Source organism: Trichechus manatus, unplaced genomic scaffold, assembly GCF_000243295.1.
Source record: "Trichechus manatus latirostris isolate Lorelei unplaced genomic scaffold, TriManLat1.0 scaffold00058, whole genome shotgun sequence".
Lineage (NCBI taxonomy): Eukaryota > Metazoa > Chordata > Mammalia > Sirenia > Trichechidae > Trichechus > Trichechus manatus.
The window spans coordinates 8,100,299-8,119,328 of NW_004443994.1; the positions used below are offsets into that span (position 1 = coordinate 8,100,299).

The window sequence follows — 19,030 nt, forward strand, 5'->3', positions numbered from 1 at the left end:
GTACTGGACTCAGTCTGGTGGAGGCCTTGGTAGCTGTGGTCCATTAGTCCTTTGGACTAATCTTTTCCTTGTATCCTGTTCTCTTCATTATTCCTTGCTCCCAAAGGGATGAGACCAGTGCAGTATCTTAGATGGCTTGTCACAGACTTTTAAGACCCCAGACGCTACTCACCAAGGTAGAATGTAGAACATTGTCTTCATAAACTGTGTTATGCCAACTGAGCTAGATGTTCCCAGAGACCATGGTCCCCACAGCCCTCCACCCAGCAATGCAGTCCCTCAGGGAGTTTGGATGTGTCTGTGGAGCTTCCATGAACTTGCCTTGTACAAGTTGTGCTGGCTTCCCAATATTGTGTACTGTCTTAACCTTCACCAAAGTTACCACTTTTCTACTGTCTATTTAGTATTTCCCCCCTCCAACCCTCCCATCCCTCGTAACCAGCAAAGATTGTTTGTTTATGTGTATAAACTTTTTCATGAGTTTTTACAGTAATAGTGTCCTACAATATTTGTCCTTTTGTGATTGACTTGTTTCTCTCAGCATAATGTCCTTCAGTTTCATCCATGTTATGAGATGCTTTGCAGATTCATCATTCTTTATCATTGTGTAATACTCCGTTGTGTGTATGTACCATAGTTTGTTTATCCATTCATCTGTTAATGGGCATCTGGGTTTCCGTCTTTTTGCTGTTGTGAACAATGCTGCAGTGAACATGGGTGTGCATATGTCTATTCGTGTGACAGCTCTTATTTCTCTAGGATGAATTCCTAGGTGTGTGATTGCTGGATCGTATGGTATTTCTATTTTTGGCTTTCTAAGGAAGCGCCATATCATTTTCCAAAATGGTTGTATCATTTTGCATTCCCACCAGAAGTGCGTAAGAGTTCCGATCTCCTGCAGCCTCTCCAGCATTTGTTATTTCCATTGTTTTTGATTCGTGCCAGTAATGCTGGGGTGAGAAAGTATCTCATTGTGGTTTTGATAATTGCATTTCTCTAATTGCTAGTGATTGCTACCATTTCCTCATGTGTCTGTTGGCCGCTTGAATGTCTTCTTTGGTGATGTGTCTGTTCATTTGCTTTGCCCATTTTTGATTAGATTATTTGTCTTTTTGTTGGATTTTCTTACAGGTTTTAGAGATTAGACCTTTGCCTGACTTGTAATGTCCAAAAGTTATTTTCCCAGTCTGTAGGTTCTCTTCTTACTCTTTTGGTGAAGTAGTTTGATGAGCATAAGTGTTTCATTTTTAGAAGATCACAGTTATGTAGCTTATCTTCTGGAGTTTGTGTGTTGTTGATTATGGTTTGTATCCTGTTAATGCTATGTATTAGGACCTCTAGCCTTGATCCTATTTTTTTTCTTCTATGAACTTTATGGTTTTTGGCTTTATATGTAGGTCTTCGATCCATTTGGAATGAGTTTTTGTGTATGGTGTGAGGTATGGATCCTGTTTCATTTTTTTGCAGATGGACATCCAGTTTTGCCAGCACCATTTGTTAAAAATAGTGTCTGTTCCCCATTAGAAAGACTTTGGGCCCTTGTCGAAGATCAGGTGACCGTAGGTGGGTGGATTTACATCTGGGTTCTCAATTCTGTTCCATTGGTCAACGTGTCTGTCGTTGTATCAGTACCAGGCTGTTTTAACTGCCGTAGCTGTATAGTTGGTTTTGAGGTCAGGTAGTGTGAGTCCTTCTACTTTATTGTTCAGTAGTGCTTTACTTATCTGGGGCATCTTCCCTTTCCATATAAAGTTTATGATTAGTTTTTCCATCTCTTTAAAGAATGTTGTTTGTATTTGTATCAGGATTGCATTGTATTTGTAAATTGCTTTGGGTAGGATTGTCGTTTCGCAATGTTGAGTCTATCTATCCATGAGCATGGTATGTTTTTCCATTTATGTAAATCCCTTTGGGTTTCTTGCAGAAGTGTTTTATAGTTTTTTTGTATAGGTTTTCTACAGCCTTGGTTAGGTTTATTCTTAAGTGTTTTATTTTTTTAGGGGCTGTTATAAATGGTATTGTTTTCCTGATTTCTTTTTATCATTCTGTTTATTGGTATGTAGAAATCCAGCTGATTTTTGTATCTTTATCTTGTATTCTGCTACCCTGCTGAATCTGTGTATTAGTTCCAGTAGTTTTCTTGTTGAATCTTTAGGTTTTTCTATGTATGGTATAATATCACCCGCAAACCGGGGCAGTTTAACTTCTTCATTACCTATTTGGGTGCCCTTTATTTCCTTTTCTTGCCTTATTGCTCTAGCTAGGACTTCCAGCACAGTGTTAAATAGTGGTGATGAAGGGCATCCTTGTCTTGTTCTTGTTCTCAGGGGGAATGTTTTCAGCCTCTCTCCATTAAGAATGATGTTGGCTGTTGGTTTTGCATAGACGCCCTTTATTATGTTGAGAAATTTCCCTTCTATACCTTTTTTATTGAGAGTTTTTGTTAGGAACGTGTGTTGGACTTTGTCAAATGCCTTTTCCACGTCAATTGAGATGATCATGTGGTTCTTTTCTTTCCTTTTATTTATGTAGTGGATCACGTTGATTGATTTTGTAATGTTGAACCATCCTTGCATACCTGGTACGAATCCTACTTGGTCGTGATGTATAATTTTTTTGATACGGTGCTGAATTCCATTGGCGAGAGTTTGTTGAGAATTTTTAGATCTATATTCATGAGAGATGTTGGTCTGTAATTTTCTTTTTCTGTGGTGGTTTTGCCTGGTTTTGGTATCAGAATTATGCTGCCTTCATAGAATGAATTTGGAAGTGTCACTTCCTTTTCTGTGTTCTGAAACAGTGTGAGTAGTACTGGTGTAAGCTCTTCTCTGAATGTTTGGTAGAAGTCTCCAGTGAAGCCATCTGGGCCAGGGGTTTTTTTTGCTGGGAGTTTTTTTTTATTATCTTTTCAGTCTGTTCTGTTGTTATGGGTGTGTTCCGATTTTCAACATCACTTTGTGTTAGTTTGGGTAGGTAGTGTGTTTCTAGGAATTTATCCATTTCCTCTAGGTTTTCCAATTAGTTGGAGTATAGTTTTTCATAATATGCTGTTATGATCCTTTTTATTTCAGTTGGATCTGTTGTAATGTCCCACATTTCATATCTTATTTGGGTTATTTGCATCCTCTCCTGTTTTTCTTTTGTCCGTTTGGCCAGTGGTTTGTCAATTTTGTTGAACCTTTCAAAGAACAGCTTTTGGTTTTGTTGATTCTATTTTTCTATTCTCTATTTCATTTGTTTCTGCTCTGATCTTTATTATTTTCTTTTGGTAACTGGGCTTTTTTTGCTGTTCTCTTTCTATTCAAGTTTTGTAGTTAATGTTTTGATATTCCCCCCCCTTTTTTTTTTGATGTGTCCATCTATTGCTGTAAATTGTCCTCTGAGTACTGCCATTGCTGTGTCCCAAAGGTTTTGGTGTGATGTGCTTTCATTCTCTTTCGATTCTAGGAATTTTTTGATTCCATCTCTAATTACTTCTAGTACCCAGTGGTTTGTAAGCAGAGTTTTATTTAGTTTCCATATAATTGATTTTTTTCCTTACTCTTCCTGTTGTTAATTTCTACCTTGATGGCATTGTGGTCAGAGAAGATACTTTGTATTATCTCAGTGTTTTGGATCTTGTTGAGGGTTACTCTGTGGCCTAAGATGTGGTCTATTCTGGAAAACGTTCTATGTGCATTGGGAAAGAATGTGTACTTTGCAGCTGTTGGGTGGAGTGTTCTATATATGTCTATGAGGTCAAGTTGGCTGATTGTGCCCTTTAGCTCTTCTGTATCTTTGTTGAGTTTCTTTCTAGGTGTTCTGTCCTTTACTGAGAGTGGTGTGTTGAAGTCTGTTACTATTATTGTGGAAGTGTCAGTTTCTCTTTTCAGTGCTGTTAAGAGTTTGTTTTTATGTATTTGGGAACCCTGTCACTGGGTGCTATGTCTTCTTGATGGACCATCCCCTTAGTCATTATATAGTGTCTTTCTTTGTTTTTTATGGTAGATTTTATTTTAAAGTCTGTTTTATCTGAGATTAGTATTGCCAGTCCTGCTCTTTTTTGGTAGCTGTTTGCTTGATATATTTTTTCCATCCTTTGATTTTTAATAAATTTATGTCTTTCTTTCTGAGGGTGTCTCTTGTAGACAGTGTATTGTTGGATTCTGTTTTTTTATCCATTCTGTCACTCTCCTTCTTTTTATGGGTGCATTTAGGCCAGTTATAGTCAGTGTAATTATTAATAGGTTTGAGTTTATTGCCGTCATTTTGTAGTGCTTTTTTTGGTGGTGCTGACATTTTCTTTGTTCCTCTTACTCTCCTGTGCTTAGTTTCTATTGTTTGTGGATTATTTTTCATTTATTTTGTTTTCTACCGAGACTTTATGTTTTTCTCTTTTATTTTGATGAGAAGGTTTGTTAACTTTTTTTGTGGTTACCTTGAAATTTACCTGTATCTTCTTAGGTTTTAACCAGTCTCTTGTTGCTTGGTATCGCCTTGCCTTCCCCTCCATTAGAAGGTTCTATATCTACACTGTTGATTCCCTGTTTTATTGTTTGATGTTGTTGTCATTTACAGATTAACCTTTGTGGTTCTCTGTTGTAATTCTTTTGGTTTTGGATAGTCCTTGAGAGTTCATTTCCTCGTTTGGTATCTGGCTGGTACAATCCTGCATCCTAGATTCAGCCTGTGGTCTGATGATGTGTGTTCTCAGATTGAAAGACTCCCTTTAATAATTCTTGTTACTTTGGTTTGGTTTTTACATAGTCCCTTAATTTTTGTTAATCTGCAAATGTTCCAATTTCACCGTCACATTTTAATGAGAGTTTGGCAGGATATAGTATTCTTGGCTTGCATTTTGTTTTCTTTCAAGGTTTTATATATGTCATCCCGTTGCCTTCTTGCCTGCATGGTTTCTGCCCACTAATCCGAGCTTAGTCTTATTGTTTCTCCTCTGTACATGACGTTTTGCTTTTCTCGAGCTGTTCTCAGGATTCTTTGTTTTTGGTTTTAGCAAGTGTGATTACAGTATGCCTTGGTGATTTTCTTTTGGGGTCTATCTTACGTGGGGTTCATTGAGCTTCTTGGACGGTCAGTATTGGGGAAATTTTCTGTCAGCAGTTTGTTAGTGATCCTCTTTGTGTTTTCTGTTTTCTCCCCCTGTTCTGGAACTCTGATCACTCACAGATTTTTGCTTTTGATTGTATCCCACATACTTCTCAGGGTTTCTTCATTCTTTTTTCTGGTTTCTTCTCAGAGTTGTAGCCAAGTATTTGTCTTCAATTTTGCTAATCCTGCCTTCCATCGTTTCAAACCTGCCCCTCTGTCCTTTAATGACACTGTCCATTTCTGAAATCTTGTTGTTTATTTTTTGGATTTCTAATTTTTTTTTGTATGATTTCTAGTTGTGAATTTATTTTGGCATTTTGTTTTTGTATTATGTTCCATTAATTTGTCTATTTTTTCCTTCTGTTTGTCTGCTTTTTGCATCAACTCTTGGATAGCTCTAAATATTAAGAGATTTGAATTCCCCATCAGGTAGCTCTAGTGCCGTTTCTTCTACTGGAAAGTCATCTGGTGTTTTATTTTGGACGCCTACTGGAACGATCTTGTCCTGTTTTTGTATATGTTTTGATATTGTCCACTGTTTTCAGGACATTCAGTAGGTATTTTCCTCATTTATTGATTGTAGGTTTGTTTTATTTTGCTTTTTTTGTTTTATTTGGTTATGTCTGAGCAGGCAGACTGTGCATTCTTTGTTGTTTGCTTATCTGTGGGCGGGATACTTTTCGTCTCCTTATCAATGGGCAAGGTCAGTTGCTTGGGTGTTGTACAGCAGGGCAGGTCCAGCCGAAGAGGATTTGCTGGGATGGGTTGTTTGTGCATGTACTAGGGCCGACAGGTTGGGCCGGGAATCAGTGCAGGCCAGGTTCTGGTAGGCTGTACCTGTGCTCCTTGGCGGTGTGATGTTCAGCCCGTGGTGCAGGTGGGGGGGGGGATTGTGATATGTATAGCTAAGATGGGTATGGGAAAGAAGAGAGAGAGGAGAGAGGAACAGGGGCCAAAAATAGACAAAAAAGAGTGTGAAGGGAGCTTGCCAATGGAGTGGAGAGATGAGAGACTGAGAAATGCAGTAAAACAAAAAGAAAAAAGATATAAGAAAAAAGTGAATAAATAAAAACTAGAAAAAAAAGAAAAAAGCCACCAGGTATCCTACTGGTGCAGCTGTGAGGAGTGAGTAAGTTGTTCACAGGCTGTGGAGTACAACCTGGCTGTAAGGGGTAGAGGTGTCACACAGGGCCAAGTATTCAAGAGACAGGAAGAGAAGGTAAGTATAGAAAGACGAGAAACTGAGAAATGAAAAGAGACAAAAAAAGAAAAAGCAAAGAGAAAAAAACAAAAACAACAAATGAAAAAAAAAAACAAAAACCAAGAAAAAAGAAATGTACTCAGGGATCCCACTGCACAGCTGCACAGAGTGAGGAAGTAGCTCCCAAGCTGCGTAGTACTGCCCAGCTAGAAGGGGCTTGCAAACTGAGAAAAGAAAAATAAAGCAAAGAAATCAAAATAGAACAAATCAAAACAGAACAAACAAAACAAAGCCCCGGGGATCCCACCACCATGGCGGCACGGGCTGGGAAGCAGTTCCATAGTCAACCAGCATTTTACAGCCTTTCCCGAAGAATCAAAGATGGCACACACAGCCAGGTGTTTGAGACAAAGTCGGGAGGTGGTGAGAGGTACAGAAGAAACCAAAAGAAGTGGAAAAAAGCAACACTAGCAACCAACAAATTGCACTCAGCCGGCCATTGCGGGTGGGAGGAATCCAAGTGGCACAGGGGTGAAGCTGGTGCTTCCCGGCTAAGAGCCTATGGCCACAGGAAGCAGAGGAGGCCAAGAGGGGGTAAAGAAGGGTGAGGCTTGGGAAAGTGTATGTTGCTGGTTACCGGTGGTTCTGTCTCCTGCTGGGAGGTGCGTGAAGCTGGTTTCCCGTACTCCCTGTTCGATGATCTCCGACGGGAGTCCCAGATGGCAGATCTGTGCTGCATTAGCTGATAGGGGACCTCTGCATGTATCTCTTCTCTCTCTCTGTTTCTTGTCAGTTTCTTATTCCATTGGGTGCTTGGCTGAGTTCTTTATCTCTTCATTTGATGCTTAGGGTTTCAGAATTGACGTTTGTCTTTGACTTAGTTTTCGGATCTTTGCTGTGGAGGCACAGTGTGGTGCTTCTGTCCATAGCGCCATGTTTTCCGGAAGAGCATTTGTCCTTTGTGAGTGACTTATTTCATTCAGCATAACACCCTCTAGGGTCATCCGCAGATTCATCATTGTTTTTTATTGTTGTGTAGTGTTCCATTGTGTGTATGTATCATCGTTTATGCATTTGTCTCAAGTTGTTTCCATCTTTTTGCTATTGTGAATGATGCTGCAGTGAACATGGGTATGCCTATGTCTATTTGTGTGATGGCTCTTATTTCTCTAGGATATATTCCTAGGGGTGGGTTACTGGATCATGTGGATTTTCTATTTCTATCTTTTTAAGGAAGCACCGTATCGTTTTCCACATTTTACATTTCTATTAGCAGTGCAAAAGATTTCCAGTCTCCCCACAGCCTCTCCAATGTTTGTTTTCTGTTTTTTGATTCGTGCCAGTAATGTTGTGGTGAGATGATATCTCATTGTACTTTTGATTTGCCTTTCTCTACTGGCTAGTGATCGTTAGCATTCCCTCATGTGTCTGTTAGTCGCCTGAATGTCTTCTTTGGTGAAGTGTCTGTTCATACCCTTTGCTCATTTTTTAATTGGATTATTTGTCTTTTTGTTGTAGAGGTGTTGGATTTTGCTATAGACTTTAGAGATTAGACATTTGTCAAATTTATGATAGCCAAGTTTTTTTTCTTAGTCTGTAGGTTCTCTTTTTACTCTTTTGGTGAAGTTTTTTGATGAGCACAAGTGTTCAATGTTTAGAAGATCCCAGTTATTTAGCCTGTCTTCTGGTGTTTGTGTATTTTTAGTTATGGTCTGTATCCTGTTTATGCCATGTATTAGGGCCTTTAGCATTGACCCTGTTTTTTCTTTTATGGTCTTTATAGTTTTTCATTTTATATTTAGGTCTTTGATCCATTTTGGATTAGTTTTTGTGTATGGTGTGAGGTATGGGTCCTGTTTCAGTTTTTTACAGATGGACATCCAGTTTTGCCAGCACCATTTGTTAAAAAGACTGTCTTTTCCCCCCATTTAATGGACTTTGGACCTTTGTCAAAGATCAGGTGACTGGAGGTAGATGGATTTACATCTGGGTTCTCAATTGTGTTCCATTGGTCAATGTGTCTCTCATTGTGCTAGTACCAGGCTGTTTTCACTACTGTAGCTGTATAGTAGGTTCTTAGGTCAGGTAGTGCAGGGAGTCCTATTTTATTTTTTTTTTTAGTAGTGCTTTACTTATCCAGGACATCTTTTCTTTCCATATAAAATTAATGATTAGTTTTTCCATCTTGTTAAAGAATCTTGTTGGTATTTGGATTGGGATTGCCTTGTATTTGTAAATTGCTTTGGGTAGAATTGACATTTTTATAATGGTGATTCTGTTCATCCATGAGCATTGTATATTTTTCCTTTTGTGTAGATCTCTTTTGGTTTCCTGTAGTCGTGTTTTGTGTTTTCTTTGTACAGGTCTTTTACAGCCCTGGTTAGATTTATTCCTAAGTATTTAATATTTTTTAGGGGCTATTATAAATGGTCTTGTTTTTCTGATTTCCTTTTTGTAGTTCTCTTTATTGGTGTGTGGGAATCCAACTGATTTTTGTGTGTTTACTTTGCATCCTGTTACTCTGCTGAATTTATTAGCTCTGGCAGTTTTCTTGTGGAGTCCTTTGGGTTCTGTGTATATTAAAAAAAAAAACAAAACACCAAACCCATCGCAGTTGAGTTGATTCCAACTCATGGCGACCCCATAGGAGAGAGTAGAACTGCCCCATAGAGTTTCCCAGGAGCACGTGGTGGATTCAAACTACTGACCTTTTGGTTAGCAGCCATAGAACTTAACCACTACGCCACCAGGTTTTATTATATTATCCGCAAATAGGGATAATTTTCCTTCTTCCCAATTTGGATGCCCTTTATTTCTTTTTTTTTGCCTTATTGCTCTAGCTAGGACTTCCAGCACAATGTTAAATAGTGGTGATAAAGGGCATCCTTCTCTTGTTCCTATTCGTGAGGGAATGTTTTCAGTTTCTCTCCATTTTGAATGATGTTGGCTGTTGGTTTTGTATAGATGCTGTTTCTTATGTTGAGGAATTTCCCATCTATTCATATTTTATTGAGAGTTTTTATAATCAGGAATGGGTGTTGGACTTTATCCGATCCCTTTTCTGTGTCAATTGAGATGATGCTGTGATTCTTTTCTTTCATTTCGTTTATGTGGTGAATTACGTTGATTGATTCTCTAATGTTGAACCATCCCTGCATACTTAGTATGAATCCCACTTGGTTGTCGTGCATTTTTTTTTATATGATTCCGAATTCTATTGGCTGGAAGTTTGTTGAAAAGTTTTGCATCTATGTTCTTGAGAGATATTGGAGTATAATTTTATTTTTTTTAATGGTGTCTTTGCCTGATTTTGGTATCAGGGTTATACTGGCTTTATAGAATGAATTCAGAAGTATCTTTTCCTTTTCTGCGTTCTGAAATAGTTTTAGTAGTACTGATGGAAGCTCTTCTCAGTGTTTGGTACAATTCTCCAGTGAACCCATCTAGGCCAGGGCTCTTTTTTTGGGGGGAGTTTCTTAAGTTATGTTTTCAGTCTCTTTTCTTGTTATGAAACTGTTCAGATTTTGGACTTACAGTTTGTGTTAGTTTAGGTTGGTAGTGTCTTTGTAGAAATTTGTCCACGTCTTCTCGGTTTTCAAATTTGTTGGAGTATAGTTTTTCATAGTACTCTGTTATGACCCTTTTTATTTCAGTTGGGTTTGTTGTAGTATCCCCCATTTCATTTCTTGTTTGGGTCATATGCTTCCTCTTCTGTTTTTCTTTTGTCAGTTTGGCTGATGGTTTTTTGGTTTTCTTGATCCTTTCAATGAACCAGCTTACGGTTTTTGTTGATTTTATTTTGCTGTTCTCTATTTCGTTTATTTCTTTTCTGGTCTTTGTTATTTTCTTTCTTCTTGTGTCTGTGGGCTTCTTTTGATGTTCTCTATTTGTTGGAGTTGTGTAGCTAATGTTGGTTTTGTCCTTTTCTTCTTTTTTGATGTGTGCATCTGTTATTATAAATTGACGCTTGAGCATTGCCTTTCCTATATTTGAAAGGTTTTGGTATGAGGTGTTTTCATTCTGTTTGATTCTGGGATTTTTTTGATTCTGTCTTTGATTTTTTTTCTATTAGCTGGTGGTTTTTAAACAAGGTGTTGTTGAGTTGCCATGCATTTGATTTTTTTTCTTTTTTTTTTCTTGTTATTAATTTCTACTTTGATGACATGATCTGAGAGGATGCTTTGTATTATGTCAGTGTTTTGGATTTTGTTGAGGATTGCTTTGTGGCCTAAGATGAGGCCTGTTCTGGAGAACATTTCATGTGCATCGGAAGAGAATGTGTACTTTGCTGCTGTTGAGTGGAGTGTTCTTTATGAGGTCAAGTTGGTTTTCTTGAATTCTTACATTCTTTTTTGTCTGTATTTTCCATGAATTTGTCTGTTTTCCCCTTGGATTTGTCTATTTTTTCCTCTTTTTTGTCTGCTTTTTGCTTAAACTCTTGGGTAATTCTGAATATTAGAGATTTGAATTCCTTATCAGTTAGTCTCGTGCCTTTTTTCCTACTGGAAGGACTTCTGGTGTTTTATTTTGGATGCCTACTGGAACCGTCCTGTCCTGTTTTTGTAAATGTTTTGATATTGTCTGCTGTCTTCAGGGCATTTAGTGGTTATTTTCCTTGTTTGTTGATTGTAGATTTGTTTATTTCGTTCTGATTTTTTGTTTTATTTGGTTATATCTGAGCAGGCTGGCTGTGCGTTCTTTGTTGTTTGCTTGTCTGTGGGCACGATACCTTTCACGTTCTTCTCCAATGGGCAGGGTCAGTCACTCAGGTATGGTACAGCAGGGCAGGTCCACCTGAAGGGGAGTTGCTGGGATGGGTTGTTTGTGGCAGACCGGGAATTAGTGCAGGGCGGGTTCCAGTAGGCCGTGCCTGTGCTGCCTGGAGTGTGATGTTCAGCGCATGAATCAGGTAGGCAGGAAGGAGGGGGTAGATTGTGATGTGTGGAGTTAAATGGATATGGAAAGATGAGAGAGAGAAGAGGAACAAGATCGAAAAACATAGACACAGACAAAAGAGTTTGAAGGGAGCTTGCTATTGGAGTGGATAGATGAGAGACTGAAAAATGAGGAAAAATGAAAATAAAAAAAAAAGAAAAAGGGTAAGAGAAAAAACTGAATAAATTGAGAAACTGGAAAAGAAGACAGACTAAAAGCGGATAAGAGAGAGAACAAAACAAAGAAACAAACCCCAAAACAAACAAACAAAAGACAAATGACAAGAAAAAAGAAATGTCCCCAGGGATGTCCCTGTGCATCTGTGCAGAGTAAGGGAGTAGCTTCCAAGCCGCGTGGTACTGCCCGGCTAGAAGGCGCTTCCAAGCCGAGAAAAGAAGTAGAAAACAAACAAACAAATCAAAACAGAACAAATGAGAGCAAAGAAACAAAACAAAAAAGCCCCTAGGGTTCTACCAGCGTGGCGGCACGTGCCAGGAAGCAGTTTCACAGTCAAGCGGTACTTCACAGCCTTTCAGGAAGAAGCAAAGATAGCACATGGAGCCAGGTATTTGAAAGAAAGGAAGGGGAGGTGATGAGAGGTAAGGAAGAAATCTAAAGAAGCGGAAAAAACACCAGCTGCCAACAAAAGGCACTTAGGGAGCCAGCCAGTGCGGGCAGGAGGAATCCAAGTGAGACCGGGGTGCTTCCCGGCCAAGAGACTGTGGCTGCAGGAAGCAGAGGAGGTTAAGTGGGAGTGAAGAAGGGTGGGGGGTGGGAAAGCCTATATCACTGATTACCAGTTGTTCTGTCTCCTGCTGGAAGCTCCGTGAAGCTGCTTTCTCATACCCCCTGTTCACTGATCTCCGACAGGAGTCCAAAATGGCGGATCCATGCGGCGTAGCTAATGGGGGACCTCTGCATGAATCTCTCCGCGCTAGTTTTTCTGATCTTTGCTGCAGAGGGATGGTGTGGTGCTTCTGACTATAGCACCATGTTGCCTGGAAGTCTGTCTTTCGTTGTTTTTTATGGTGAATTTTGTTTTAAAGTCTATTTTATCTGAGAATAGTATTGTCGTTTCTGCTCTTTTTTGGTCACTGTGTGCTTGATATCTTATTTTCTATCCTTTGATTTTTAATATATTTATGTGTTTGTTTCTAAGGTGTATTTCTTGTGGACAGCGTATTGATAGGTCCTATGTTTTTGCCTATTCTGTCACTCTCCGTCTCTTTATGGGTGCGTTTAAGCCATTTACGTTCAATGTTTTTATTGATAGGTGTGAATTTATTGTTGTCATTTTGTAGTGGTTGTTTTTGGTTGTTTTGCTGATGTTTTCTTCGTTCTTCTTACTTTTCTGTGCTGAGTTTCTTTTGTTTGTGCTTTTTTTTTCTTTTGTTTTTATAGATTTTGTGTTTACTAACACTTTTGTTTTTCTTCTTTATTTTGATGAGTAGGTTTGTTGACTTTCTTGTGGTTACCTTGAAATTTATCTCTGTCTTCCTAAGTTTAAACCAGTCTTTTATACTTGATACTGCCTTGGCTTCATCTCCTTTTGAAAGTTCTGTAACTACGCCATTTATTCCCTCTTTTGTTGTTCTGATGTTGTCATCATTTACAGATTGACTTCTCTAGTTCCACTGTAAATGTTTGAGTTTTGTTTTATCCTTGAGAGTTCATTATTTAGGTTGATATCTGGCTGATGTTGGTTTCTGTTCTAGATTCACGTTGTTGTCCAATGTTGTTGGTTATCTTTAATTGAAGGACTCCCTTTAATAATTCTTGTAAGTTTGTGGTTTGGTTTTTACATATTCCCTTAATTTGTGTTCATCTGGAAATGTCCTCATTTCACCATCATATTTGAGCAAAAGTTTTGCAGAATATATTATTCTTGGTTGGCAGTTTTTTCTTTTAAGATTTTATATATATCATCACATTGCCTTCTTGCTTGCATGGTTTCTGCAGAATAATCAGAGCTTAGTCTTACTTTCCCTCCCTTTGTATGTGACTAGAAATGAAGTTTTGTTGCATGCCTCAGTATGAATGGAGCTTGAAGACATGCTCAGCTAAATAATCACAGAAGGACAGAGATTCTATGATCTCACTTATATAAACAAAAACAAGAAAAAGCAAATAAATAGAGCCCAAAGTTTATTAGTGATTACCAGGGGCAGGAGGCAGGGGGAAAGACAGGGTTACCAGTGCTGGAAAACTCACATTTATTAAGGATACAGTTGTACAGCTGATTATTGTAATTGCTGTCAAGAAGTTGTACAGCTTAAAAAGTTGAATTGGCAAAACTGGTGTGATCGATATATTTACAACTATGACAAAAAGCATTTAAGTGCTGAGGCTGCTTATGTGCAGCCAAAAACATCATAGGATTTGGTTCCTTGGTTTGGACATTTCATGGGACATCCCAGTTAATTGGCTTAATAACATGTTCAGTGCTTCTGTTCTACCTCCTAGTTTATTGTGTAGTGCCTGGGGTGTTAAAAGCTTGCAGGCGCTAAAAGCTTGCAAGCGCCCATCCAAGGTACGGCAATTGGTCTCTATTTGCCTGGAGCAACAGAGGAAGAAGGAGAGTCAGGAGTAGGAGGAGGGTATGGGATGTTTGGCTAATTGCCTCCATGAAACAACTGCTACCTTTGCCATGAGACCAGAAGAACTGCATGGTGCCTGGCTACTGTTGGTGAACATTTTGATCAAGGATTCTACAGGAGAATCCTGATCAGAAGAGGAAAATACAGAACAAAATTTCAAATTCACATGAACTCTAGACTTTCTGGAGCCATGGGGGCTGGATGAACCCCTGAAACTATTGCCCTGAGATAACCTTTAAACCTTAAACCAAAAATATCCCCTGAAGTCATCTTGAAACCAAACAGTAGTTTAGCTTAACGAGTAAAAAATGCTTGCCTTGAGCATTATGCTCTTTTAAGAACAATTTGTAAGGTATCAAAGTGACAACAACTTGATAGTTTACATAGGAACCTTAGGGGGCAGTGAATTTATGTTAATGGGAGAGGAACAACTCAGAAAAGGGGGTGAGAATGGTTGTACAACTCAAAGAATGTAATTAGTGTCACTGAATTGGACGCGTAGAAACTGTCGAATTGGTGTATGTTTTGCTATGTATATTAACAAGAAAGCGTATAAAGTAAAAGCAAAATCCTATGGGACAGTTCTGCTTTGTCACGTGAGGTTGCTGTGAGTGGAATCTACTTGATGGTACCCAGCAACGACAATACAACTTTACTCCCATCCACCTCCTTTGTGCTGTTATTGTTGAATATATTACATTTCTGTATGAAATAGGCTCAACAGTGTCTGCGGATGGATATTCCAGTGCTTTTGGTTCCACAGGTCTTTTTGATCTGTTGTTATTAAAATAGTTGTAACACTTGAACCTAGGGACCATTGGGCTAATCTCTATTTGCAACCTTGTTTCCTAACAATAACAGATTTGGGCATCCCTTGGAGCTCCTAGCTCAGCAGAGCTAACCAGAAAGGAAAGGGGAATGTTTGAATTAGGGATCAGGAGGGATTGAGTTTTTTTTTTTTTTTTTTTAATTTATGTCCATGTGATTACAATGTAAAGTGTATTTATATTTAGTGAGTTGATGCTCTAAGTTATTACTGAAATCATTGAGCAACATAGAATTCTGTTTATTAAATATAATATTAACCACCACCACCCCAGAACATCTATTGTTACCAGATTGTCAAGGTGGAGAAAGTGGGGACTGATGGACACAGTGGGTGGTATAGTGATGTTGGAGTCAGTCTTCCTTGGGTTCAAATTCCCATTTCTGCTTTTCTGCTTACCAGCCTTAAGTTAAAATTAGAGCCTCGGTTTACACCTTCATTACATTATTCAGTCACTGACATCTGAATCACTTTCCAAGAATTGGTGTAAACAGAATTCTTACGTATTGAAACATTTTTTTATTAAAGTTTTATGCTGTTTATTTTAGGATTATTGTTTGTCTAGTTTTATATATCATTGTGTGTTTAATTAGTGAAAACTCTAAATTGGAAAAGTGAAACAAAATAAGAAACTGCATTGTTGCCTTTAAGGAAGTTATGGGTGATAGGCTGTTTGTGGAATGACTGTATGGTATAATGCAACTTTTGAGTACATAATTTTGGAGTCTTTTGCTTTAAACAATCCTCTTGTAATATACTTTTTGTTTCAGTGTGATTTGTGAGATTGGTGGTTTTCAGTCTCTTTTTTTTTTTTTTTAAACTCCCAGTATGCATATTTGAGGGACTGTGACTCTCATCAAAGAAAGGGCTGGGTTCAGTAGTGATTATCTTGTAGAAAGAGGGTCATGACTAACCTCCCAATGAGTGTGAATATAACCAACTGCCCCCAAAGTCACTGGCTTAGTATGTACTTTAACTGTATGTGCCATAATCAAAAGATTAAAATTTAATTAATTTTTATTGTTTATCAAGTGTTTATGAAATTGTGCTGTGTAACCTCTTTTAGAGAGCCCTGGGTAAAGCAAAAGGTTAAGTGCTCAACTACTAACTGAAAGGTTGGCAATTCAAACCTACCCAGAGGTGCCTTGGAAGAAAGGCCTGGCAATCTGCTTCTGAGAGGTCACATCCTTGAAAACCCTATGGAGCACAGTTCTACTCTGCAACACATGGGATTGCCATGAGTTGGAATCAACCTGATGGCAGTCTTCTTTTTTTTTTTTTTTAATTCTTTTAGTTTATCTAAACCCAGTTATGGAATTCAAATCATCCTTTGCTCATGACCATAGCCTAGCCACGTGAAATTACAGCCACTCTTGGAGTGGTGCTGATGCCTGGCCTCACTTAGGGTAGGCACTGAATGAATACTGAGCACTGCTATAATGTTATTTTAAACTACTTTGTTTCTAGAGAGTATTTGTGATCTTGAGGTACCTCTATTCCACATTTATTCCACATCATCTGTTCCACACTGTCTATTCCACATCATCTATCCCACATCTGTTCCACCCCTGTTCTACCCCATTCCACGTCTATTCTGCATCTGTTCTATATTTTTCCTCAATTTAAGATTTTTCACAAATTAGTTTTTTAAATTAACATATGAAGTTCATCATTGGTATAAAATAAGTTCTACAAGTAAGTTAGTCTAATATATGGTCTTTTATTTCTTAAACAGAGACTCTACAGGGGCAGGTAATTCACTGGTCCACAAGCGGTCTCCTTTACGTCGAAACCAAAAGGCCCCAACATCCTTGACCAAGCTGTCTTTACAGGATGGACATAAAGCCAAAAAGCCAGCATGTAAATTTGAAGAGGGTCAGGATGTCCTAGCTAGATGGTCAGATGGCTTGTTTTATCTTGGAACTATCAAAAAGGCAAGTTTCCTTAACATAAGATGTCTTTTTCTATGTTTGTAGTAAACTTTTAGTAATCTTAAGCGTTTAAATTTAACTTAATGTTTTTCATTTTAAAAAAGATCATGATAAATATTCCTCTGTATTACAGATAAACATATTGAAACAGAGCTGTTTCATCATATTTGAAGATAGTTCTAAATCCTGGGTTCTCTGGAAGGACATTCAAACAGGCAGGTGCTACTATTTCTCTTGAACGTGATTTATACTAAGATTTGATTTTCTTCAACTTGTCGTTATTCTAGTGTTATCTGTTGAATACATTATATTAAGATAATATATCACATTTGAGGGGAGGTCAAAAAAATAATCAACATTCTTTATAGTTTTCAAGAGTTAAACTCTATATAGTAGACTATAAGAAGACCAAAAATACTGTTAGAGGTAGACTAGAGGACAGATCCATCACTGACTCACAAATATAAACCATTGGTAGATAAAATCTGACCCTTCTAAGACCTTTGAGAAAAATTCCTAACTCCTAATATGAGTAACAATTTGGGATTCAGTTTAACTGTTACCTGCTAACTTAGTACAGAGCAATGCAGAAAGCTAATATTTATTGAGAACATACTGTTTGCCAGATGCTTTGGGGCATTAGGATATACTAAACCAGTTTAGAATACTAGAAATATTAATAAGAATGGTTTAAAATTACTGTTTAATTATGGTTTTTTATGTTTAGATGGGAAAATGAGGCTATATTTGGGTGCAAGTAAAAATGAATACAGGTATGCCTTGGTTTGGTTATAGGTACGTTTCTTGTAATGATTTCAGTTATTAAATATAATTGCTGTATGTGCTTTGAATTTACTAAATATAGGTGTTTTTCCAGGTATATCTTTCATGGAAAGTGCTTTATTTATTAAAAAAGATGAGTCATTATTAATAATTTGGGCACTTTAGTTTCTTAATAAAGCCCAACTTTTGGTTTTCCTTTTGTTAGGTTAATAGGCCTGTTCTAAGACTATGTTTTGTGTCTCCTCTGGTAGAAAGGAGACATAAACTTTCTTTTCTTAAAGGATAGGTACCTTTCTAAAGTATTTAGCTATTGGATCCTTTATTTGAATCCCAGGTGCAACTTTATGGTAGATCACCTGCTGTGTTCAATTTCTTGGTTTTCCTCCAAATTTTTCTCAAAGAATGAAAAAAGGTTTTAGAGTGCAGTTCTCTGAAATGTATGGGGTCACCATGAGTTGAAATTTACAACAACTGGTTTGCTTTTTGGGTTTGGTAAAGGAATTGGAATGTTCTAATTACCATCTATATATTGATACTTGGGGCTTAGGCGGGGGACTCAGTAGCTGTTTCTCTAGTATGTCTTTCCAGAAAAACTTTGTATAGATCTTGAAACTGATCAGTTTAAAGGACTAAGGATATGTTTTGAATCTGATATTGAGGTGTCAGTGAGAAAAGTTTGAGCTGTGAGACTGAAAGGGATAGACGGTCTCCCAACAGTGATAATATTGAGCGGATCGTAGTACCCTGTGTACAGAGTTATTCCTTCTTCTTAATCTTGTGAATATAGATTCCCCCCCCCCCCGCCCCCAGTTTAAAAGTGACAGAAAGGAAGAAAAAACCCAATGATACATAGAGATAGAAAGTTATACAAGTGAGGGCTCCTGTCCAGCCTGTGTTCTAGTATATCAGTTTGGTGGTCTGTGGTGGTTCTTTCATCACTGGCTCCTTTTACTATCCCTAGAATTACAAAGGATTACTCCTTTGCCGTTTAACTCTTCGTAGCCCACAGAGAACAGCACCCATGAAACTTGGAGTTGAAATGAGCAAGTGAACAGTCTCCACTAGCCTTTAAGACATGGTACCTGAAAACTGCATTAGGCAGATGTCATTGTGCAGAGTAGCTTTAGTAGTTTTCTTCCCTGTAAGAAGTCTGTTAATAATAGATATATATTAAAAAAGTAATAAATTAGCTTAACTTTGCTTATCTCATAAGATTCTGTTAAAAGGTTTACATAAATAAGGATAGTATTTGATAGTAGTCAAATATGCATTATAGCAGGAAAACATCATGTTAAGACTATTAAATAAGTTAAAAAGATTTTTAGCACCTAACGCTACTGTGGTTTCTGTGAAAATGATACACTTGAACACCTGGTAGCAGTGTAAATTTCTGTTTTATTACTTTAGCATTTGCATTAAATGCATGAAAATATTTATAGTTTTTATTTTACCCAGAGGCTCACTTCTAGCAGTTTATTTGAAAGAAAAAAAAATCAAAAGTTAAAAAAAGTTAGATGAAAGTGTTTGTTCTAGCTTTATTTTAAAAACAATAAAATTTAGTATTTCCAGGGTAAAATGGTCAGGACTTTATAGTCAATTGAATTTAGACTTAAAGGAGAGGGCCACTAAATTACACCAGAAAATTCTTGAAATCTGATGACAGAACAGC

At 37.8% G+C, this 19,030-nt stretch overlaps 1 protein-coding gene across 6 annotated transcripts in view; it reads left to right on the forward strand.

Annotated features, from left to right (window-relative positions):
• Window positions 1–19,030, forward strand: part of MTF2 (metal response element binding transcription factor 2) — a 65,103-nt gene that overhangs the window by 22,685 nt on the left and 23,388 nt on the right. For 3 of the 6 annotated variants that reach the window (XM_004378745.2, XM_023733442.1, XM_023733443.1), the window contains exons 2-3: window positions 16,383–16,581; window positions 16,712–16,793. In XM_004378745.2, coding sequence (XP_004378802.1) covers window positions 16,383–16,581; window positions 16,712–16,793 — 281 coding nt within the window. Of the gene's footprint in view, window positions 1–16,382; window positions 16,582–16,711; window positions 17,374–19,030 lie in introns of those variants that run through there. The other 3 variants (XM_004378748.2, XM_023733445.1, XM_023733444.1) reach the window with 3 other exon arrangements.